The 26,842-nt window shown below is 36.1% G+C and overlaps 1 protein-coding gene across 1 annotated transcript; it reads right to left on the bottom strand.

Moving 5' to 3' along the window:
• Positions 1–26,552, bottom strand: Cth (cystathionine gamma-lyase). Its single transcript, XM_047563886.1, has 12 exons — positions 26,244–26,552; positions 23,059–23,140; positions 21,146–21,241; positions 18,558–18,667; positions 16,004–16,135; positions 12,863–12,920; positions 12,424–12,501; positions 10,988–11,140; positions 8,248–8,369; positions 6,172–6,224; positions 865–1,003; positions 1–553 (listed from the first exon to the last, which is right to left on the bottom strand). Exons 1-12 carry the CDS (start codon positions 26,409–26,411, stop codon positions 527–529), a joined length of 1,218 nt encoding a protein of 405 aa, XP_047419842.1. The 5' UTR covers positions 26,412–26,552; the 3' UTR covers positions 1–526.
• Positions 26,553–26,842: the final 290 nt, after the last annotated feature.

The raw sequence follows: 26,842 nt of genomic DNA on the forward strand, positions 1-26,842 counted from the left end.
TGGGATTTGATAATTAGATTTATTTTTTAAAAAATAAGGAGAATGAAGTACAACCTTAAATCAATAGAATTTCACAGTAGACTTTTCAAGTATTTAATTTTTGGCTACGGCAATTAAATGTAAACCATTGTTTGGAATGTTCTTTTCAACAATATGCAAAAATCATGCTTAATCTTCACAAAACATCAAAAGTGAATAACCATCATATTGTAAACATGATCAAAATAAATCTTAGGCTATGAAAAGAAGAACATGATCCCCAAAAGCAGCACAAATTTCATTTCCTTCAGAGGTATGTGTAAAGCAAAATTAACAAAAGGTATTAACAGAATTGGCCTGTCAGTTACAATAAGATGTATAGAAAACGGCTTTTAACAGGGAAGATCCCTAGAAGGTTACAGTGAAAAATCATACTGTGCCTTAAAATTTTCACTTGAACATTCTGCGAAGGCTCATTAATGGTGTGTTCAATTATTCAGAGGATTTGATCTTCTCAGCAAGCAGCCTCTAATGCAGTTCCAGAATGTTAGTTGCAATTTCCACTTGAAGGGTGCTACATTAACAGTACACAAGAAAAATACATTATTAAAATTATAGGTAAAGACTTCATCTCCTTGAGAAATCTCTTCTGAATTCTATTACCCTTTAAATCTACACTTTGAGTTTCTCACACATTTATTCACCCTAAGTATTACAGGAAGAGAGAAATCTTTAAAATTCAGTGAGGCCACTCTTGGTGGAGACAATGACCACCCCTCCAAGATTAAACACACACACACACACACACACACACACACACACACACACACACACACACACACACACACACATCCCTCCCCTCTCTCTCTCTCAAGTAAAACTTACTGCTGCCTTCAAAGCTTGATCTAGATCTTCGAGCAGGTCTTTTTCATCCTCTAAGCCCACAGAGAGTCGAATCAGTGTGTCACTAATTCCAAGGGTATCCCTGTCATTCTTAGGCACTGATGCATGGGTCATGATTGCCCTGGAAGAAAACATGAGAAAAATTTTGATCACTTTATTGTATCAGTGCAGGCACATTTCTGTCTTTTTTTTTTTTTTTTTTTAACAAGCAAGCAGGAATTTTAATTTAAAAAGAAGGTAAAGGAAAGACTCAGAACTACTGGCACAGCCATTCCTGAGAGGGGCAAGAGTGCCCATATTATCTGTCTTATATATTGCAATTACCTTCAAAATTTGTTGTGTTCCAAACATCAAATTTTTTATACTCTCATAATTTTTCACAGCAAAGAAAAGAAGAAAAAGAATTACCAAAGTTACCTTTTCTGGTCAGGATTTTAAGTAAAAAGTGAGATGTTTGAATCCTGTTTATACCATTGATAAGACACAATCAAGACACTGAAAGTACTAATCAAGCACACCGACGTAGGAGGGAGACGCTAGCCTAAAGCCTGCGGATTTGAACATTGCCTGAATGAGGCTTTGACCACCAGTCCCACACCTTATGGCCAGAGTGCTTTTTTTTTTTTTTTTTTTTTTATTGTAAACAAATGGGATACATGTTGTTTCTGTTTGTACATGGAGTAACAGCATACCATTTGTGTAATCATACATTTACATAGAGTAATGATGTTTGATTCATTCTGTTATTTTTTTCCCTTCCCCCACCCCTCTCACTTCTCTTTTCCCTCTAGTCCCTCCTTCCTCCATTCTTGCTCCCCTCCTACTCCCCATTACGTGTCATCATCTGCTTATCAGTGAGATCATCCATCTTTTGGATTTTTGAGATTGGCTTATCTCACTTAACATGATAGTCTCCTATTTCATCCATTTGCCTGCAAATGCCATAATTTTGTTATTCTTTATAGCTGAGTAATATTCCATTCTATATATATACCACAGTTCCTTTATCCATTCATCAATTAAAGGGCATCTAGGTTGGTTCCACAGTCTGGCTATTGTGAATTGAGCAGCTATGAACATTGATGTGGCTGTATCTCTGCAGTATGCTGATTTTAAGTCCTTTGGGTATAGGCCGAGGAGTGGGATGGCTGGGTCAAATGGTAGGTCCATTCCAAGTTTTCTAAGGAATCTCCACAATGATTTCCAGAGGGGCTGCACTAATTTGCAGTCCCACCAGCAATGTATGAGTGTACCTTTTTCCCCACATCCTCTCCAACACCTATTGTTGCTTGTATTCTTGATAATCGCCATTCTAATTGGGGGGAGATGGAATCTTAGGGTAGTTTTGATTTGCACTTCTCTTATTACTAAAGATGGTAAACATTTTTTCATATGTTTGTTGATTGCTTGTAGATCTTCTGTGAAGTGTCTGTTCATTTCCTTAGCCCATTTGTTGATTGGGTTATTTGTATTCTTGGTGTAGAGTTTTTTGAGTTCTTTATAGATTCTGGAAATTAGTGCTCTATCTGAAGTATGAGTGGCAAAGATATTATCCCACTCTGTAGGTTCTCTCTTCGCATTGCTGATAGTTTCCTTTGCTGAGAGAAAGCTTTTTAGTTTGAATCTGTACCAGTTATTGATTCTTGCTTTTCTTTCTTGTGCTATGGGAGTCCTGTTAAGGAAGTCTGAACTTAAGCCAACAAGGTGAAGATTTGGACCTACTTTTTCTTCTATAAGATGCAGGGTCTCTGGTCTGATTTCAAGGTCCTTGATCCATTGTGAGTTGATTTTTGTGCAGGGTGAGAGATAGGGGTTTATTTTCATTCTATTGCATATGTATTTCCAGTTTTCCCAGCACCATTTGCTGAAGAGGCTATCTTTTCTCCATTGCATATTTTTGGCCCCTTTGTCTAGTATGAGAAAATTGTATTTATTTGGGTTTGTGTCCGTGTCCTCTATTCTGTACCATTGATCTACCTGTCTATTTTGGTGCCAATACCATGCCGTTTTTGTTACTATTGCTTTGTAGTATAGTTGAATTTCTGATATTGTGATACCCCCCTGTTTCATTCTTCCTGCTAAGGATTGCTTTAGCTATTCTGGGTTTCTTATTCTTCCAGATGAATTTCATGATTGCTTGCTCTATTTCTGTAAGGTACATCATTGGGATTTTAATTGGAATTGCACTGAATCTGTATAGCACTTTTGGTAGTATGGCCATTTTGACAATATTAATTCTGCCTATCCAAGAACATGGGAGATCTTTCCATCTTCTAAGGTCTTTCTTAATTTCTTTCTTCAATGTTTTGTAATTTTCATTGTAGAGATCTTTTACTTCTTTGGTTAGATTGATGCCCAAGTTTTTTTTTGTTTGTTTGTTTTTTTTTTTTTTTTTTTTTTTTTTGAGGCTATTGCAAATGGAGTTGTTTTCCTCATTTCCCTTTCAGCTGTTTCGTCGCTTGCATATTGACCACCAGTCCCATACCTTATGGCCAGAGTGCTACTTTTAAGAAGCTACTTGAAACAAGAGCCTGCAAGAATTCATTCCCTCCAGATCAATCAATAGATCAATCCAGAACTGGCCCTTCTGAGGCAGATCAGGGAAAGGCAACCACTGAGCATCAGGAATTCCAACATGCAACCCAGCACATAGATGCCTCGAAGAATATTTCAAACTAACTAGAAACTCGCCATCATTATCAACCTGGGTACAAGTATAGGTACACACACCTATTATGTGTCAGGTACTATAGGGAGAATTAGAAACCAAGAACAATGAGTTATTTTCTTTACCTGAGATAACAAAGCAAGAGATAAAGACTATGACAATTCACAAAACAAAATACTCCACAGAGAACACCAAACAAATACAGACAAAAGGACTGCTGAGTTCAGGATGGAGAAATTCCTGCGGATTAGGTACCACAGAGAAGAGACTTAGGAGTCTTACTCAGTCCCAGTACATATGTTGTCAATGATACCCTCCCCTTGCCTAAACAACACCAGAAAAATCCGTGTCTAAGCTGCTTTCTCCTATCTCAGTTCAGGCCCATGGAAACAAATACTTGTGAGTAAGTAAAGTTCACTCTAATGAACTGTATACACACAAACATCATCCTTAAAATGCTCTGCCCTGGCAAGTCCTTAATCCCTTAGACGGAGTGTAGGCATAGAATAAGAACTTATGTCTCAAGAGACCAATAAACATGGGTATGAATCTTATTGTTTCCAAATACTGGCTTGACTCCATACTCACTGCTTATTTCTTCATCTGAAATAATAATAGATAGCACTTACTGTGTGCTTACCATGAGGCAGGTATTTATACTAATTCATTTTTGAAAAAAAAAAAAAAAAGGATAAAACCTGAATATAAGACCTATGATTGAAAGTCTGTCACAGACATTAAGTGAAAAAATATCAACAGCATCTTTAAGTACCTAGAATGTAGTAGATGCCTAATAATAGTAGTTCACAGTAATTGTTAACATTTATTGGGTACTTAATATGAACTAAGACAAGTAGCTTAGCGATTTTCCCATCATGTTCTCATAGCAACCCTAGGAACTAAGGTCCCAGAGTTAATAGTGTTGCTAGGCTGGGAGACCAACCCAGCACACCATGCGTCCACTTCCTGACTTCCTCATTGCAATGCTGCTCTAGTTGCAGCAATGTGGGGAGGCACAGAATGGGCTGGTAGAAGAGACAAGCCCTGACCTAAATTCACTTCGTCCACTGGCATGGGGTTGTAGCCTACGCTGCAGTGTCTGTGGGCCAAGTAACTTTAAACCAAATCCCTAAATAAATCAGGAGACATCTATTTTTAAGAAGAGAGCCTTAAAGTAATACATATTTTATTACAATGAAAAATAAACCAGTTTCATGTGTGGAGTGTGCCCTCTTGTGCATTCAGACTTCCTAGCAGGCATCTTCTTAAAAAGCTACTAAAAGTTGGGTTAACTAAATTATTTCAAATCATTATTTGAGCTTTTTTGACTATTCCTGCAACTGTGAACCACCAGGAGAAGGCAGGAAATATGTCTAAACTTTGGTAATCCCTGACATTTCTCAACACAATGCTTCCAGGACATAGTTATCCCACAAATATGTATAAAGATTAAAACACAAAAATGAACCATGTGCATTGAGAATGGCTGAAAATTATTAAATAACGATGTTGACTTACGCTTGTAATAATTAAATTTGGCCACAGCAACATACAATAAAGGTAAAATATGGTTTAGAAATGCTTGGTGGGACAGGTAATCAATAAATGAGAATCAATACTTTAATTATTGATCTCTTACTAATACTTTAATTATTTCATGCATTAAAAAAAAAATGAAGCTTAATAGTTAAGCAGCTGGTGGAAACAAATCTCAAATCCAGATGCAGGCTCCTTCTATCTCCCCTCACTATTTTTGATGCAAAGCCTCAAAAGTGAAGTTGTCAACATATTCCTATGTGACATTTGAGTAAATTAGCTAATTAGCTAACCTTAGTGGATCTTTGTTTCCTAAGCTGTTGGACTGTACAATCTGAGTCTACTTCCTATTCTAAAATCCTCAGGTACTTTGCTGAAATAGATGGACCGATCTGTTCAGATACCGACAGGCCTGGAATACCAGGTCAGAGTTTGGATATATCTTGCAGACTACATGGAGCCATTAAAGGTTTACCCTACAGAGAAGAGAAAAGAAACAGATTTGTCAGGCTCTTCTCTGACAAACAAGGGTGTGGAGGAGTTTCACCACAAACACATTCTGTTTCCCAAGGATCCTTGATAACACTTTTCCAGGACAAAGTCTCCAAACTCCCTTCCAAGGCAGGTGGGGTAGAATAGGTGGCCCTGGGTCAGAGGTCAGTAATCCTAGAGTAAAATGACGGCTGGAATCTCTTTCAGGCAGAACAGTGAAGGAAGCATCATCCGGGAGGACACAGCTCACTAATAAGTAGCTTACCATGAGATTTTGTCAGGGTCTCCATCCTGACCAAGGTATAGTTCATTCTAATTGGTTAGTGCTATATAACTCTTACTGTTAAATATCCTTAATTATATCCCTGATTGCGTCAAACTCCATTTCCAGACAACCATTAAACTATTAAAGGTGATTCAAATTTAGAATACTGAGAGCTGGTCTCAGTGGCACATGCCTGTAATACCAGGTTGAGGTGGGAGGATCACTTGAGTTCAGGAGTTAAGATCAGCCTGGGCAACATCGTCAAACTATGTCTCAAACACTAAAATTAAATGAAATTAAATAGGGAGAAAACCAAAAATATACTTACGGAAGCTCAACAAGACTTTCATATCCTCCCAAGCTTTCAGCCAGAGTAAATAACTATAATAAAACAAATATAAATTTAGATCTTCCAGTAAAATAAAAATACTAAAATCTAACAGTTAATGTTTTTAATGAAATGGACCTAGTATAAGGGTGATGGGGAATGGTTGCGATTATAAATAAACTAAATATTGGGTAAGAAACTTAGAGAAATAAATGAAAATAAAGTCTTCAACAATGACTTATATATATATACCACAGTTTCTTTATCCATTCATCTGTTGAAGGGCATCTAGAATGGTTCCACAATCTAGCTATTGTGAATTGAGGTGCTATAAATATTGATGTGGCTGCATTACTGTAGTATGGGCATAAACCGAGGAGTGGGATAACTGGGTCAAAAGGCAGGTCCATTCCAAGTTTTCTGAGGATTCTCCACACTGCTTTCCAGAGTGGCTGCACCAATTTGCAACTGCACACAGGGTGGAAGAAAGTCTTTTCCACTCACACTTCAGATACAGCACTAATCTCCAAAATTTATAAAGAATTTACAAAACTTTATACCAAAACTACAAAGAACTCAATCAATAAATGGGCCAAAGAACTGGACAGACACTTTACAGAAGAAGATATACAGGTGATTAATAAATAAGTGTTCAACATCTCTAGTAATTAGAGAAATGCGAATTAAAACAACTCTAAGATTTCATCTTACTCCAATTAGAATGGCTATTATCAAGAAAACAAAAAATAATAGATGTTGGTGTGGATGTGGGGAAAAGGCACACTTGTACATTGCTGGTGTATCACTTATTAAATAAATACATTTATTTAACTCCCTGTTGGAGCAGGGGAAAAACTCAGATTTAGCATTTACAATGGTTTGTTCATGATTTGTCCTCCAAAGAGTCACTTGTTGGAAACTTGGTCCTCAGTGTGTCAGTGGGAACTTTAAGAGGTAGGGCCTAGTGGGGTAGGGTGTTAGCTCACTGAGGGCACTGCTAACTCAGGTAGTTCTCTGAGTTGGTTCTTGTAAAAGCAAATTATTATAAGAGCAAATCTGATCCCTGAATGGCTTTTTGGCTTCCATCTGGCTATGTGATCTCTCACTCCCACACACAATACCATCTGCCACTAGGATCTCACCAGAGGTCAAATCCATGGGGCCATCCAATTTGTACTTTCAGCCTTCATAACTGTTAGCTAAATCAACCTCTTTTCTTTATATATAGCTTCGAGTATTTTGTTTTAGCAACACAAAATGGACTAAGTGTCAAAGTGTCATAGAATTTTTACAATTTTTTTCTTTTCTTTTTCTTTCTTCTTTTTTTTGAAGATGGAGTTTCAATACATTGCCCAGGTTAGTCTGAAACTTGTGAGCTCCAGTGATTTTCCCACTTCGGCCTCCTGAACAGTCAGGACTACCAGAGAGAATCACTATACCTGGCTTAATTTTACAAATATTTTCACTCTCATAACTATTAAATCTGAATTATCTTTTAATTTTAGAGATGGACAGATTTGAGACCTCTGGAGAACTTTGACTAATCTGGCTATAATCTATTCAATAGATCTGTGGCCTTTAACTCTCAAGGTCGGCTCCATGAGGTCAAGATAAGTCCAGTGCATGCAAGCACAGGACTCTCACTCATGGCACCTGAGAGCCTCCTGCCTTCGAGAAAATTAAACAAAGTCCTCTTCTTCCCTCACCCTAGGTATCCTCTTACCTCCAGTCTAGGAGGGACAGGCTCTGGAAAGCCATTTGTGAGGGGACATCAGAACAGCCTTTGTGCAGTTGTCACAGAATATTTCATTTGAAGAAGGGTTTGCTTTTTAAGTACATATGTAAACCAATGCATGGGATTATTCTGTCTCTCTTGAATTAATGGTAGGGTGTGCAGAGTTAAGGAAATACATCAAGATACTTTGGACTACTGTCTACATCATTTTCAACCCTATGCATTTCATGATGAAGAGGCTTCTGGGTGTGACCTTCAGGTACAAAACCTAAAGTGAGAGATAAGGATCTACTCTAAGGAGGTCTTACCTCACCATTTAAAAATGTGCTTTGAAAGTTTACCTTTAGGTTCTTGAGGAAAGTCTCAGCATGTTGAAGAGTGCCCTTAATAATAAAGGTGATCATCCCTGGGCAGCCTGTGCACTGACGCTTTGCCAACTCATGCTGCGGATGGGAGGGCAAACCTGTAATCACAAGGTATAATAAAAAGTCTTATTTTAGAGTCAAACATAATTTCAAAGGGAAAAAAATTTCACTGTCCACTTAGTAAACTGCAAATAAGCGTTAATGCCATGTTCACATCTGACTACTCTTCTGGCCGCCAACCACCTCTCCAGCTTTGCACTGACATACGTCTTTCTGCCCTACCTATGCTCTAGTCACACCAGCCCTCTCCACACCAGCAGCACCGAACTCCCTTTCATCTCGGGACCTTTGTACATACTGTCACTTTAAACTGGACTCCCCTATGTAATTACATCCTTCTGCAATTTCTTGCTTAATATCTGTCTTATCCACCAAACTAGCTCCATGAGGGCAAATCCATTTCTTTTTTTTTTTTTTTTGCAGTGCTGGGGATCGTACCCAGGGCCTCATGCTTGCAAGGCAAGCACTCTAACAACTGAGCTATCTCCCCAACCCCAATCCATTTCTTTTTAATAACTGGATCCCATTTCTTAGCACAAATCCTGGACCATAGTTGGGAATGTAAAAGCATTTTTCAACTGAATCTGAAATACCTTTTCCATGCCCTTTAAAAAAATGCTACCCATTTTGGGGGACAAAATTCTTCTCCCTCCTTTCATTCAAGATGTACACCATCAACCATTCTCTATAAAACTACTGAGGGGACATTTCATCTCATATATATATTTCTACTTTGGACTATCTGTCCTTGAGAACAGAATCTGAACTATCCTGTATACCCATGACTACACTGCTAGAGGACTCAAAAATATCTTATAGAAACTCTTTACTTAACAATACCACAGTTTAGATAGCCTCTTCAACAAATGGTGCTGGGAAAACTGGAAATCCATATGCAACAGAATGAAAATAAACCCCTATCTCTCACCCTGCACAAAACTCCACTCACAATGGATCAAGGACCTTGAAATCAGACCAGAGACCCTGCATCTTATAAAAGAAAAAGTAGGTCCAAATCTTCACCTTGTTGGCTTAGGATCAGACTTCCTTAACAGGACTCCCATAGCACAAGAAAGAAAAGCAAGAATCAACAACTGGGATAGATTCAAACTAAAAAGCTTTCTCTCAGCAAAGGAAACTATCAGCAATGCGAAGACAGAACCTACAGAGTGGGAGAATATCTTTGCCACTCATACTTCAGATAGAGCACTAATTTCCAGAATCTATAAAGAACTCAAAAAACTCTACACCAAGAATACAAATAACCCAATCAACAAATGGGCTAAGGAAATGAACAGACACTTCACAGAAGATCCACAAGCAATCAACAAACATATGAGAAAATGTTCACCATCTTTAGTAATAAGAGAAATGCAAATCAAAACTACACTAAGATTCCATCTCACCCCAATTAGAATGGCGATCATCAAGAATACAAGCAACAATAGGTGTTGGAGAGGATGTGGGGAAAAATGTACACTCATACATTGCTGGTGGGGCTGCAAATTAGTGCAGCCCCTCTGGAAATCAGTGTGGAGATTCCTTAGAAAACTTGGAATGGACCTACCATTTGACCCAGCTATCCCACTCCTCGCCTATACCCAAAGGACTTAAAATCAGCATACTACAGAGATACAGCCACATCAATGTTCATAGCTGCTCAATTCACAATAGCCAGACTGTGGAACCAACCTAGATGCCCTTCAATTGATGAATGGATAAAGGAACTGTGGTATATATATAGAATGGAATATTACTCAGCTATAAAGAATAACAAAATTATGGCATTTGCAGGCAAATGGATGAAATAGGAGACTATCATGTTAAGTGAGATAAGCCAATCTCAAAAATCCAAAAGATGGATGATCTCACTGATAAGCGGATGATGACACGTAATGGGGGGTGGGAGGGGGGCAAGAATGAAGGAAGGAGGGACTATATAGAGGGAAAAGAGAAGTGGGAGGGGTGGGAGAAGGGAAAAAAATAACGGAATGAATCAAACATCATTACTCTATGTAAATGTATGAATATGCAAATGGTATGCTGTTACTCCATGTACAAACATAAACAAATGTATCCCATTTGTTTACAATAAAAATAAATTAAAAAAAAAATACCACAGTTTAAAATCTGGTAAAATAAATTCAAAGATGACATTGTGTCAATCCAACATGAGCTTTTCTAGATGCTGAAAAGGGTAAAGGAATTCAGGGGGAAAAAAGTAAGAAAGTCTCAGGGGAATTTTGGTTCATAAGCATCAAGACTGAGTGGAACAAAACTCTATCAGATTAAAGTTAAACTGAGCTAGTGCTGAAGACTATCCTGCCAAGTTTATGAACAAATCAATGAAAAAAAGTATAATATTGTGATCTTGGAATAGGTACACACAAGCCCTAAAGCTAAAGACCATAGCAGAACCATCTAGTATGTAAGACTAATTTCTTAACACCCAAGCATCAATAGACTACGTCTAGTGGCCAGAGGTCATGTCTGTCAACTCCCTACCATACCCACCACAGAGCCTGACATGGCAGTGTTCAATAATAAACAAACAACACAAAAATATATGCATGGACCTAACTTACAAACAAGGGCTACATAAACAGGGTGCTAGTTCCAGCATAAACATATCTGCTTAGAAACCAGATTCACATACCAGGATAAATAACTTTTTCTACCCAGGGATTAGATTCTAGGAATTGGGCAACAGCCATTCCATTTTTGAAATGCTTCTCCATTCGGATTTGCAGAGTCTTCAGGCCTCGATTGCAGAGGTAACAGTCCATAGGAGACGGAACTGCTCCAAGAGCTAAAATGAACACAACTTAGATTAGCATGAAAGTGGGGTAGGGCCCAGAAAATTCTCTTTCCCTACTTTTCATTAGAGTGAATCTGAGAAGCTAGCTATGAAGCTCAATTTTTGCATTTTAGGCAGAAAATTGCTATATTAAATTCAGAAGCATGACAATGAAACATAAAATATAGAGAAAGGTGCTTTATACAAGAGGGTAAATAAATATCCTATAAATTAAGTAAAAACAATAATATAAACTTTTTAAAATATAAATTCCTGTGATTTTAATAGCATGATATACTGTATATTGTTTACCCTTACATTACTTTGAAAAGTTATTACAACATATAGAAAAAATGATTCAACTGTAATTTTTACTGAACATTCTACCAATATCCTCTTTAGGCTTCATATAAAACAGCCTATGATATCATATGCCTACAGATTACACACCTCACTCCTATTTTTTACAAATAAAAGGCCATTTTATCAAATTACTTGGCTTCTCTCTTCAGTGCCCCCTTTTGCCTATTTCCTAGAAGGGCAATTTTATTCCTAATTATATATGCATCTCTCAAACTAACATGGTTAAACCCTCATCCATACTTGAGATATACTAAATACTATTCAACAGGAATTGGGGTTTAGACCTATCTGTTGAAAACTATAAGTGTATACATGAATATTATTTAAAATTAACCACCATTCCATATAAAAGGAATTCTATATAAAAGGAGTAAAACATGAAATCCAACATTTCAACTATTTTCTTTTGTTTTTTTTTTTAAAGAAAATAAAATCCATTAGCTCTTGAAACTAAAATTCACTTGCGCTTTAAAAAATTATGATTAAAATTAACACAGCTATGAAAATAACAAAACTCATTCCTTGTATCATGTTATAAAGTCATACTATACCATAACTATAGTATTTTTATAATCCCATTTTTTCTACTTTCCTCTAACAATCAGAATTTTTTCTAAATGTTTTACAACATTTCATGGAAATGCAAACAAATATCAAACATAGTCACTAATAGCTTACAAGGAAAGTCAGTCTTTTTTTTTTTTTTTTTTTTTTTGGTACCAGATATTGAACCCAGGGCTACTTAACCACCAAGCCACATTCCCAGTTCTGTTTTTATATTTTATTAGTGACAGGGTCTCACTGAGTTGCTTAGGGTCTCTCTAAATTGCTGAGGCTGGATTTGAACTCGAGATCCTCCTACCTCAGCCTCCCAAGTCGCTGGAATGACAGGCGTGTGCTACAGTGCCCAGTTCAAGATTTTTAATACTTACCATTTTGCAAGAAACGAAGTCTATTATGGAGGTCTTCAGAATTAACAGACACTAAGCCCATTACAACATCACTGTGGCCTAAGACAAACCCAAAAAGTTTACATTAAAAACAATTTATGTCTACTTTTTATTTTATAATTTCCAAAATATAATTTTTCCTTAAAAAAAACTATCAGAGTTTTGTCCTATAAAATAAAAATACTTATTTTCAATCTGCAAGCAGGATAAAAGTATAATTTTATATAGTAAATCTTAATCCTTTCCTCATGAATCACAAGCATAGTTTTGTCTGTATAAATGAAATCCTATATTTTAGCAAAACTTTTTTTTACTTTCTACAGAAGTCACAGATAAAACCTACATAATAGTAGAAAAAACAGAGATGCTATTTTCATCTGCTACTGAAAATGAACAATCAAGTGTCATCTGCTTATCTTACCATTCATATATTTTGTTGCAGAATACATACAAATATCAGCTCCCAGAGCCAAAGGCCGCTGAAAGAAACAGGAAGTATAGGGTTTTTTAAATGAGAAACCATTTGAACATATTGTCCTATTTACAGTCGTTAATCCCAGTCTCATTCTAATCAGTACTAACTTTGTGAAAATATGTATACCTTAAAATTTTCTAGGATCTATGATATTATATCTTGTCTTTGATTCATTCATACCAAATAAACATGGAATGGAATGTGAAAGCATAAGTTCCCTGCTAATAGCAGATAGACTCAGGGCAGCCTGTTTCTTCATAACAGTTGCTGACTAGCCCTTAAATTTATTACTTATAGTACAGACATTGACATTTTATGACTCATTAAACACATAAAATAGTTTAGATAGGAATTCAGCAATTTTTATATCAAGTAAATATGAACTAATCTAGTTAGATTTTTAACCAGTAAAACCTTGTGAGATATGCTGTGGTTATTGACACTTACTTTGTCATGATCTTGATTCCTAATTATTCTTTTATTATACCAGTTTTGCCAAATAGAAAGTCACTTATAAAGAAATTTCTTTGAATTTTCATGTGGCTAGGTTGGATACAAATTAATCATTTAGTCTTAAATGTCTTTTTTTATAGTTAAAATTATAATGAACTTACTACCATACAAATACATTATCAACACCTTTCCATGTACATTTTCTTTAACGTAAAAGCGTATGCATGTGTTTTGACCTCACTAGAGTTGTTTGATGTTTGGGAGGTATCATTATGGTTAGTTATGGGACTTTTTCATTTTAAAGTGATTGAAAAAAAGGATTCAAGGTATCACTCAAAACATTCTGTACTTGAATTTGCTCATCTGTAGAATGCTGGGATCAAAGATGATGTTAAGTTCTCTTCTAGCACTGACATTCTGCGATCATCATGGCCAACAGAGAAGGAAAAATAAAAACAAATGCCTAAGATCTATTGATCTCATTATGTGCCAAGAACCATGCTAAATTCATTATATAACCCAGTGAAATGCTGTACAAAATACTTTACCTGACTCAACAAAATCAGTATCATTATGGATCTCATTGAACTTACGAGGAAAAAGGACTAAGAAAAAATTGATTATCTAGATTAAAAAAAATAGTAGAGCCAGGACTCATAGGGAGACTGCCTGACTCCAGAGGTGCTATTCTGAAACTTCACACCAATGTTCATTTTGATTTATTTGAAACTTACAGGATATCCAAAAGACAAAAAGCAAAGAAGAAAGAGAACCTACTCAGTTTTTGTGAAGGTAAGACAGTAAGAGGACCTTTTCAGAAGGAGATTTACTTTATGACACCAGTGTATGTGGCTACCTCAAGATGGTGAAATTCTGACAAATTCTATAATCACTCCAAGTTGCAATGAAGCAAATGCCACTCCTTGACATGAGGAATGTGATGTGGCCTTCAGAAAGGTAGAAAAACTGGACTTATTCTGATGATTAGTAATAGGAGAAAGAGGGCCAGGCCTCATGAGTAACTTGGGCAGGGTCAGGCTAAAAAAATTTATGCAATCTCTTTGGGAATACAGAGGACATGCCATGACTTAGCTAAAGTGATTCCAGGCTGTATTAACTTGCCTACTGTAAGAGGCATATGTGTTGGGATAAACTAATCCAAGACTGAAAATCACCTGTGACACATGATGCCAAGAGATTTTCACTTAGAAACCAATTGTTTACCTGAGGCAGCCAGAGATATATCCTGAGCCAAGGGTAGAAGACCCATGAATCTATCTGAATGCAATGCAGCCAGGAAGTATGTTTTGGGAAAGAAAAATAAAATACAGTAGTGACTTCAAATAAAACAGTGAATAACAGGTTTATGCAAACAGTTCAGGCAGCTAGCCAGTCACAGGGAGGTAGCAGTCCAAGTCAATTGCAGGGATGAAAACAGACAGTGGAAAATGTCATTGACAGTGGGAACTTATAAACAACTGCCTAACTGAGCAGCTGTAGAAAATGATCTGGGGTTTCAGGAAGTCTAAAAGATAAAGAACTACAGGGAGTGTACGAAGTACAATAAGGTGCAAGCAGGAAGAGAAGAACAAGGAGAAGGTCACTTGTTACAAGAACAGGAAATAGGTACTCAGAGGAAAGGGAGGGAGAACATGTGGGGAGAAGGCAGGCAGAGAGACCCCAAGATGTTGTACCAAAAATAATAAAATAGAAGAGAAAGAACAAGGCAGGAGGCCAGAGAAAAATGGGGAGGAATGGAGGATTTATGAAGGATTGTGCTGAAGAAAAGATAAATGAAGAGGGATAAGCAGGGGGAAAAGATAATTTAAAAGGAGTTGCTATGGTCTGAATGTTTGCATTCCCACAAAAGTACTGTGCTGAAACCTAATCACCAACATGATGGTATTAGGGAAGGAGGCTATGGAAGGTGATTTGAGAGCTGTCTAGTTCTTTGGCCCTGTGGGGATGGATACAAGAAAGTGGGCCTTCATCATACACTGAATGTGCTGGTGCCTTGCTCTTCGGACTTCCTGGCCTCCAGAACTATGAGAAATAAATTTCTGTTTACAAGTCATCTGGTACAGTATTTTGTTATAGCAGCCCAAACGGACTAAGACAGGAGCACTATAAAACTTATAACATAAAACAGATAAAGTAGAAATTTTTAACACAAGTAAGTTAAAGATACACAGGGATAGGCATAATCTATATGATGCTGAGGAAAGAAAAATGAGAAAGATAGGGAGAAGAGTAACATACTGAGATGTCACTAGGTATAGCTTTTCTTTTTATTTAACATATCTTGGGCTGGGAACATAGCTCAGTGCTAGAACTATTGCCTAGCATGCATGAGGCCCTGGTTCATTCCCCAGCATTGCAAAAACAGAGTTTACCCATCCTAAGAGACCCAGAAAGCTCTGAGACAGTTCTTTAAAAACACAGGTATAATATAAAGTTTGAACAGATATTAACTAATGGCAGAAAAGATCCAAATTTAATTTCTGCCTAATCAATAACTGCAATTAGATTTCATGAATTCGACAATGATTTTAATGTCAACTATTCCTTCCCGTTGCTAACTATAGATATCTAGGTGATCTACTTATCAGGCCCAAAATATTTATTTTCATTTACCTGGAAATATGCTGACATAAAAGTGTTATCCACGACCAAAATAATGTCTCCATGCTTATGGACAGTATGTGCACAGGCTTCAATGTCAATCAGCTTCAAATTAGGGTTTGTGGGGGTTTCAATCCAAACCAGCTAAAATAATTTGGTAAATAACAATAATTTGTAAAAAAAAATATATAGTACCCAAACATATATCTCATATAACAATTGAGGAGTCTACATTAGATAATGGAAACACATGGACAATGAAGTTGGAAGGCTCAAATCTGAATCTCAGCCTCTCCTACAATTTTTGAAAGGCTAGAGCTAAGTAACTTACCCTCTCCCTCTATCTTAACCTTATAGAGTTGGTGTAAAGATTGAACGAGATAATGTACATCTAAGCAGAAAAAATACTGTTAATTATTACAGTTATTTTCCATGAGAAGGAGAATTATTCCAAAGACATAGTTCAGGGTCTATAAATTTTGTTCTCAATAATAAGTAACAGATTTGGTAAAAATACATTCTAGAGCCAAGCATAGTGAACTATAATCCCAGCTCCTTGAGAGACTGAGGCAGGAAGATCTCAAGTTTGAGACCAAACTGGCCAACATAGCAAGATCCTATCTCAAAATAAAATAAAAAGGACTGGGGATATAGCTTAGTGCTTTCTCAACACATGCAAGGCCCTGAGTTCAATCCCTAGTACTGCAAAAGAAAGAAAAAAAATACATCCTAGAATTTTCATTAACAAGAATTATGCCTGCAATGCCAAAATATCTTTAATACTTAAATAATACCATACACACTAGAAACTATACCAAATAAGTGCCTAAGACTAGAAGATCAGCATGGACTTCAGACTGAAGGAGAACGATGACAGTCACAACAGAAAACCTGGTCACAGCTCACTTAAGAAAGGCAATATATTTATCTGGATATCCCCAAACCTGCCATAATTCAGGCATATAATAGATACTTGATAGTCAAGGAAAAGACGAAAGAAAAGAAGCCAATTCTATGTGTTAAACAAGGTGCAACTGTGTAGAATTATATTGTCCATTTTTTTTAAAGACTGATTCTTTTTTATTATCTATACAAATGAGGTAAAGATCTGGTTTAATAGACTTTCTACTCTGAAACTTCCCTACAGAAAATGTAAAGTAATTAATGCATATTCTATAAAAATCTTCATTTATTTGAATATCTATAAAGATGATTTCTGGGTAAGAATTTTTTATTCCTTCAGATAATTAAAAGACAACTAAAAATGAAAAATAAGTAAACAAATACAAATTAGGTTTTACGTGGGCTTTAAAATTCTACTTCAAATGACAAGTCTGATATTTCAGAGGGGAAAATGTATTAATTCAAGTCAGTAAAAAGTCATTATACATAGCTGTGAATGAAACTGAATATACTCATAACTTGCTTTCCTCTCTTAGACTGAACCAGCTCCTTAAATGTCTTTTCTCTCCAATAAGATGAAACACAAGTTCCTTTGAAAACAAGCCTCAAAAAGCTAAAAGCTAAACTCCTGTGTTAAACAACAAAGAAATTATTTGTATGAAAAAGATTTTCATTTTTTAGCATCAAATGCCACATGATCTTGGGTCCAATTCTAACCTTTTAATCCTTAGTAAAAATGTTGAAAAAGGCTGACTTATTATAAAGGACACTGGTCCTTCTTTTATTCACACAGAATATAAATGAGGTCCCAAGAAAGAATATCACATCTGCCATTCATTCAGGCACAAAACACCTTCCGGTAGCACACAAGCTTCCCAGGATGGAGGCTAAAGATTGCTTGTGACCCATTCTCTACTTTTATTATTTGCAGCAAGTATCATTTAGAGCCCTGAAAACCACTGAAAGCCCTGAAAACCAGTGCTTAAGGGTTTATGGTTTGGCAAGCTCCTTTTCTTATAATCCAATCTTTGTGATGACTTGTTACCAATACTTACCTTGGTAATTCTTTTAAGCACTGTATTCTCTTGCATATTTTTTTTTTCTTGCAGTGTTGAAAATGTAACTCAGGGCCTCACACATGGTAGGAAACTGTTCTATCATTGTGTTACTTCCCCAGCTCACACACAGAAAAATTTTAATAATTACCACATATCCAGGTACTATTACCAAGCATTTCATGTGCATTATCTCGTTTAATTTTTACAACTACCTTGCTATAAAGCAGATACAATTATCTCTATTTTACAAATGAAGAAACAGATTTTTGATAAATAATTTTCTTGAAATAATACACCAACTATGATACAGAATCAGAATTAGAATTCCACTCTAGAATTGTTTATGAATTCCTAATCATTAGGCCACAATGCCTGGGAGATGCCAGCCTATGTTAATTTTTTTGATGTTTCTATTGTCTTCTAATAAAATTTTAATTCACTGTACAAATATATTAGCTTTACTTTCAAAAAAATTATTGAAATAAAGGACCCCAGTTTGAAAAAAAATTTTAATTCAGATTTAAATCATATTCTCTACTAAACTGAAATGTTAAGAACAGGACATCACAGAGAAAACAGACAAAACTGAAAACTAGCTAAGTTACCTTGGTTTCTGGTGTAATTGCTGCCTCTAGCAATTTGGTTTTGGTACAATCAACAAAAGAAATCTTTAATCCAAATTCAGCAGCCACCTTCCTGAAATATCTGTTCGTACCTGAGGCAGGAGAGAATGAGAAAAATGGGAAGAGCATTATATGAAAAAATGCTTGTTTTTTACAGGTATAATCACTTTAAAAAATTAATGAACTTTCAGTCACCAATAAAAAAGCAATGTTAGGTAAGTATTTTGGCAACCCAATATAGCACAGAATATTAAGCTTGGACTTTGGAGGTTCAGAAGTCAGATAAAATATACTTGATATCCACAACAAGGGGTATGAGGCAGAAAATGTTCAAAATATATTTCTCAAAATACCCAATCTCTACTGTTCAAACATTAAGTGACATTGTCCCTAAAACATCAATATCTTTTGTAACAATTTCTTCTTAGTACTCAAATCTAAAAGAAATGAACCAAGGTCAATAAAATGTTCAAAATAAATTTTCAGTCTGGTTATAGTTTAGTAATAGAAAATAACTAGTTACTATTCTTTGTAGTTTCTCAATATTTTTGTTATGTGATTCTAAAAGCTTTAATAGATAAATTTTTTTAAATTAAGGCAAACTAGATTTTGGTAGTTCAAGAAGATAAATCATTCAATTTAGAATAATTTATTTCATAAACACTGTTCTGGATTTGATTTGTTACATATGCAAAATTTTAAGAAAAAGGTGATATAACTGATAGTCAACCAAAAAAAAAAGGAAAAATATGATCAAAGATAATGTATTTTAATGCCATATAGACTGACTAACTAAACTAAACTATTATAAGGACCCAAATTAAACACAAAGTACTGTGCAAATTTCTGAAAGATAAAATGATTACTCAGGGCAAGTCCCTTACTTCAAAGAACTCAGAAATGTAACTTTTTGTTCAACTAGAGGTAGATAAAATGATAATATTCTAGAAGATACTTTAAATATTTAGAAGCATTTGGAACTATATGCACATGTAAAAAATTCTTTGCTGCTGTTTTTAACATAAAAATCAGTCTTGGTTAAATGCAAGAACAAGCCTGTCTTCTTCCCACACCCTGAACCACTTGAACAGTGAACATGAAAGCCCTTGGGAATGACCCATTCTAAGCATGGGCTACAAGGTGTTGATCTGTGAGACTCCAAAGTAAATGCTAAACACTGGGTGAAGTTTTAAAAACATTTTTTGATAAAAGAGGTCCATAGATATCAAAAGATTTTTCAAAAAATTCCCTAAATCCAAAAGAAAATAAAAGGGGAGAGGGATGGGTAGAGTTGAATTCTTCAAAGTGACCTGGGTTATAGTTCACTTTCATTGCAGGTAAAAAAAATTAAATAATGCTAGAACACTCTCTCTATAAACATTATCTTTTGCACAGAAAAGGCAAAATTAGGAATGTGAAGAGAGTATACACAGAATAGGAGAAAATTTTTGCTAGATACTTTTTTGACAGAGGATTAATATCTAGAATATATTATATAAAGAACTCAAAAAACTTTACACCAAAAAAAACTCAAATAACCCAATTAATAAATGGGCAAATGAATTAAACAGACATTCAAAAGAAGAAATACAAATGGCCAACAAATACATGAAAAAATGTTCAACATCATTTAGCAGTTAGGGAAATGAAAATCAAAACTACACTGAGATTTCATCTCATACCAGTCAGAATGGTACTCATCAAAAATGCAAATAATAATAAATGCTGGAGAGGATGTAAAGAAAAAGGAACATTTTTCACACTGTTGGTGGGACTGTAATTTGTACAACCACTACAGAAATCAGTATGGAGTTTCCTCAAAAGACATGGAACCACCATATGATCCAGCTAACCCACTCCTTGGTTTTTATCTGAAAGAACTAAAATCAGCTTACTAAAGTGATACAGTCACATCAGTGTTTACAGCAGTGCAACTCACAGTAGCCAAGTTATGGAACCAGCCTAGCATTCATCAACAAATGAATAAATAGGGAAAATATGTTATACATACACGATGGAGTTTTATCCATCCATAAAGAAAAATGAAATTATGGCATTTCAGGAATATGGATGAAACTAAAGATCATCATTTAAGCGAAATAAGTCAAACTCAGAAGCCCAGGGGTTGTATGTTTTCTCTCATATACAGAAGCTAAAGAGGAAAAAGGAAAAGAAAGGTTGGAGTGGGTCTCCTAAAAATCAAAGGAAGATCATCAGAGAAAAGGCACCAGGGGGTAGGAGGTGGGAGGGAAGGGGGAAATGTTGAGCAGTGATATTGGCCAAATTATATTGTTATATTGTGCATTGTGTGCATGTACAAAATGTAACAGCAAATCCTATCAATATGTATCACTATCATGCACCAGTAAAAAAAAAAAAATGTGGGAAAAAAAAAATCTTTTCTAGATTACAATATGCCTGAAAGTTGATAAAGTCATACATCCTCATTCTAGCAGCTTAAATATAATTTTTATTAAACAATCTCATATTATATCACACATTTTAGCAAATTATATTGTTATATTATTAAATAATTTCTTATTATTAGGTGACACCATAGGGTTACCTACCTCCATACACATCATCCATGCAAATAATTTGGTCTCCCGCTTTTAAAAGATGAGTAATAGTCAAAGTGGCTGCTAAACCCGAAGCAAAGGCCAAACCTTAAACAAATCAAGTTAGCATAAGCTGAAAAGGCAGATTACAGGTTTAAAAAACACCTACAGTATTTACTTGCATTACTCTACGTGCTTCTCTCTGCTGAAATGTAGTCAGCCACGATCACTGAATCACCAGAGGTCCCCTGATTAATGCCATAACAAATCCCCCTTCCTATTTCAAGAACAAAATGTCTTTTAAATTACATATAAATCCATGTATAAACAGATAAGTTATATGGAACGTATACATAAATTAAATAGACATATTATAGATAAAATGGTAATATTTTAGGAGTCACATTCAGATATTTAGAAGCACATGGAATTTATATGTTTATGTATATAATATGCAGGGAGATACTTTTGTCTTACATCAATTCTAAATTGATTATAACATTTCTAAGAAGTGTTTGAAGGAAATAATTCTTCATAAAAATCTGAGATAGCTGGGCGTGGTGGTTCATGCCTGTAATTCCAGCAGTTTAGAAAGCTGAAGCAAGAAGATCAAGAGTTCAAGGCCAGCCTCAGCAATTTAGTGAGGCCTTAAGCAACTCAGTGAGACCCTATCTCTAAATAAAATATTAAAAAGGGCTGGGGATATGGTTCAGTTATGAGGTTCAATCCCCAGTACCAAAAAAAAAAAAAAAAAAAAAAAAAAAAAAGGAAATCTGAGACAAAAGGCCTTTAGCCAATTAGTTTATAAAATCAAACTAAAATTTCAAACTTGAGAACTAGAGCTAGTTATGATTAATTTAGAACTAGAACTAGATATGATTAATTTAATTATTTATTTATTTATTTATTTACTTATTTATTTTGGGTATTGGAATTGAACTCAGGGGCACTCAACCACTGAGCCACATCTCTGGCTCTATTTTATATTTTATTTAGAGACAGGGTCTCACTGAGTTGCTTAGGGCCTTGGCAAGTTGCCAAGCCTGGCTTTGAACTTGAAATCCTCATGTCTCAGCCTCCCAAGCCACTGGGATTACAGGCATATGCCACCACGCCCAGCTCATTCATTAATTTATGAATATGTAATTCAGCTAATATTTTAACAAAACTCTCAGAGATCTGTCTAATAAATTTAACAATGACAGATACATAAGACACTTATTTTCTATTCACTATTCTGTTCTTTTTTATTATAATTTATATGAAGAATACAAAGATGATTTAACAGTAATCCACTCGCCTCATGGGAAAAAAAAATAAATCTCAGGGAGGTAATTCCAAGTGTCTAAGAGCATATTTCCAAGAGTTATGGGCTATTGCTGGCTGGGATTGTGGCTCAGTGGTAGAGCACTTGCCTAGCAAGTGTGAGGCATGTGTGAGGCACTTTTGATTCTCAGCACCACATATAAATAAGTGAATAAAATAAAGGTTCATCTATACCTGAAAAAAAAAAAAAAATATATATATATATAAAGAGTTATTGGCTATTGCAAATATACCTTGGTGCTATTCTCAAATACAAGTTGTCAGATAAATGAACCAGAATATAGGAAAGCTTATCTTCTCATAGGTAGAGTTATAAATTTAATTTTTATCTACTTATACTGACTCTTCAGATGAAGAATGTATTCACATGAATACTAACCAAAACTGCTGGCATTTGCCTCTACATATTACCTGATGGTTACACATATGCATATTAGATTAACTGAGACCCCTTAGACAAAGAATTCAAAGTCTTAGTAAGACAAGAGTTTTGAACAAGCAAATCTTTATTTCCTTCCAGTTCTATCTTCTGGGTCTCTGTGATTTCTTTGAGACATTTTTAAAGGATTCTAGACTGCTGTGAAATGCAAGTTACTTACTGTACTTGGCCCCATCCAGTGCTGCCACTGCTTTTTCCAAGCACTTCCTTGTGGGATTTCCAGCGCGGCTGTATTCAAAACCCTGAAGTAAAGAAATAAGAGTTCATCCAAAGAGTTCTAAGTTTATTATTGGGGCCTAATAGAGATATCTCCACAACTATGGGTTCAACCTACCATTATGACTGTCTATTATTTAGTTAAGATGTCTTGACATTGGACAGAAGTATTACAGTGTCACGGTGGGTGTGAAGAGGCTCTGAAGATGGTCACACTGGGTTAGAATTAAGCATCTGCCACTCATAAACTGGGTGTTAATAGGTAACATTTCCAGGATTCAGTATAAATTGGGGGTGGGGGGGAGTTAGGATATTCAGTTCACAAAATTGTTGTGAGAATAAAATAAGATAGGTGCCCACAGCATGTTTCCTGGCACATATTAACATGGTAAGTGGCAATGTGGGGGGTCAGTTTTTAATATTAGTAATATTATTATGTTAGACCCACCTTCTTTATTAATCTGAACTCATGAGGAAAATGAATTACATGAGCCAAGTAAACCTGTATTACAGTATTAATTCTAACCTGTTTTACATTTTCTAAGATATAAGCAATGAACCAGGCACAGTGGCACATGCCTATAATCCCAGTTGCTCAGGAGGCTGAGGTAGGAGGATCACAATTTTGAGGCCAGCCTGAAGAACTTAGCAAGACCCTGTCTCAAAATAAAATAAAAAGAGTTGGGGATATAGCTCAGTGGTAGACCATTTGCCTAGTATGTGAGAGGCCCCAGGTTTGATCCCTAGTATGAAATTAAATAAATAAATAAATGTGAGACAAGTTGTAATTATCAAAAAACAAGAAGGTATAAATAGATTCTATAAGTGCTCAGAGTTCAGATCTTGGTTCTGCAAGAGTAATTCCAAATATAGGTAATAATTCTTGGCAAAGCATCTCCACACAATACTGTTAAAAATTTGCATAATGCTCCTTTTGCACATATGGTGCCACAGAATCCATCTCCTTCTGGTTATTTTATTTAATCCTCAGGACCTGCTTTGACGAAAGTGTCAAATATTATAAGACCTAAGAAGCATCAAAACCAGAATTCAAACCTAGAATGTGAAAATTGATTAAGAAACCTATGATTTTTTTTTTTTTTTTTTTACCCAGCTCATATAGCATGTAACAAAAAAAGACCACTCTTCACACCTTTGCTTCTGACTCAGGAGCTTACAGTACTAGCAATAATCATTTTTTAAAGTTTAACTGTTGTTTCCTTGTTTTTAATAAGCCAAACAAATATATTTTGTGGAGCTCCAAGATGTAATCACACCTCTATAATCACCAGCAGCTGTACCCCTCAGATTAAAAAAAAAAAAAAAAAAAAAAAAAAAAAAAAGGAGACCCACACTTTCATTAGTATTCAAATATTTTCCTTTGTGGGGGAAAGAGGCATATTCTAGGGGCAAATTGCCTCACCCATTCAATGGCTTTTCAAATGTAACTAAAGAATCAGATGCTTCTCATTCTGCTCTCCAAATTTCCTTCAGTGCTCTTAACTGTTTTAAAGACATAAAGCAATCTTATGGATATACTATCCCTATTTGCTTTCTGAGAACATTTAATTATTAATATACCTGAATGATTAACTTTTGTACTAGGTTCCAAAGCCCAAGCAGTCACTTGCAGTAAACCTATATAAGGAACAAACCACATCTTGGAAGAGAAGTTGTATACACATTTTGATCAAAATACAACTGCTTGTAGTATCCTAAACCAGTTCTAAGTGCCTTTAGAACTCTACCACACAGAACTTTTCTTGTCTAATGTATCACATGAAAGTGGTTTTCAAAGTGTAATTCAGGCTTGGGAACCTTCAAAGTTTATTCAACTATTTTCTTTTGAACTTCAGCAATTTCTAAATACTACAGGATACATCTAGTATGCCACCAAAAGTAAATAGGATATGTAATTAACATAGAGTTCTCTAAGTCATTTATGTATGAGGCTGGATCAATTCCTTTTCTATAAAAAGCACACAATGCCTGTACAGCCCTCTGACTTGGTTGTTGTGATGAAAAAATAAAAACAATGCAAATGCAAACACATGAATCAAAATACAACTGAGTAATTACTGTGTAGTATACAGCTTCACAAACATTAACAGTTTATGTGTAGGTACTATTAGTATCTCCATTTATAACAGGATTAACCTGAGGAGTGGATAGGTTAAATAACTTCCTCAAGGTTACCCAGCTCAGAAGAGGTGATGTCAGAACACAAACCTATGTCATTTGAGTATATGATTGTGCTCTTAATCACTAAGCCGTACTGTTTAAATGATGCAATGAGTTATATTATTACTAGTATTGTTAGAATATAGTACAAGGTAGCCCAGCAACTAAGAGGGATTCCAGAGCACTTAGAATCCCAGCTCTACCTCTTATGAGCCTTATGCTAGTTGCTCACTATCCCTAAATCTCAGCTATTTTATCAGAAAAATGAGAATTTAGACTAGAGTGGTTGTTAGGATTAGAGGATTCACTATATGTAATACACATGATATAAGTATGTATTTGACCCATAGAAGGTAATAGCTGAATACAGCTTTTAGGGATATTCTTAATGCTACATGATTTATTGGGCCCCTGATTTCCCCCCCCCCCCCCCCCCAGAACTGGGGATTGATACTAGGGCTGCTCTATCACTGAGTTACATCCCCAGTCCTTTATTTTATTTATTCATTTATTTATTTTTCTTTTCAGACAGGGTCTCACTAAATTGCTGGAGCTGGCCTCAAACTTGCCATCCTCTTGCCTCTGCCTCCTGAGTAGCAGCGATTACAGGCGCGCACTACCGCGTCTGGCTAGATCCATAATTTTTTAAAGCTGACTCCTTACCGTATCTTTAAATTTTTTGCTGTTGGTTATTCAAACCTCATTTTCGAGCTGAAAATTTGTCAAAATCAAATGAATTTCTATTCAAATCTACATGGCAAATTGGACAAACTGCTCCTTCCAGTCCTATTTATTTAAAAAACAAACAAAAAAAAAAATGATCCCTGGACCAACTAACACAAAGCTTACTACAAGGACTGCAGAATAGAAACACTTTTTAAATTTAAAAGCAATCTCATTTTTGCCGCCCAGCTCTGCCTGTACCGCCCCCAGACAGTCCCAGCTCACCAAGTGCTGGCCGGGTGCCACTTGCTTGAACGTGGTGGACAGTGAGATGGGGGGCACCACATCCTGGAAATTCCATTGCTCCGGTTCCTGGCCGGCATGGATGGCCTGCGTGGCAAAATGTTGGAAGCTAGGCAGGAAACCCTGCGGGGAGGCGTCTTTTTTCTGCATGCTGAACTGTGAAGGAGAAAGTGGGGTAAGTGAGAAAAATCTGACCAGGAAACCGGGCGTCGGGACTGGAGAGAACCAGAAGAAATGAAGCGACAGAGTGATCAAGTACACAGCTGAGCTAACCCTGGTGCACAAAAGCCCAGCTCCAGCGAGGGATTAGACTTTCCTAGCACGCGAGCACCTGGGGGCGGAGCCAGCACCGCCTAATGAGCGAACGCCCCGACGCAGTCCCCGCTCCCCATTGGCTGGCAGCAGAGGCGTTGCCTGGAGTGTCTCGGTCACCGCCCTCCCGGTGCAGAAAGTGAGGTGAACCGCGCCTGTGGGTCTGCGGGGTGTTGGTCCCTGCGGGTGACATTCCTGAATTCCGGCCCTGGGGAAGCTGCCATGCTGGCTTCTGTGAACCAACCTTAGTTGTGTGACCTCAGGTCGGA

Source organism: Sciurus carolinensis, chromosome 1 (assembly GCF_902686445.1).
Source record: "Sciurus carolinensis chromosome 1, mSciCar1.2, whole genome shotgun sequence".
Classification (NCBI taxonomy): domain Eukaryota; kingdom Metazoa; phylum Chordata; class Mammalia; order Rodentia; family Sciuridae; genus Sciurus; species Sciurus carolinensis.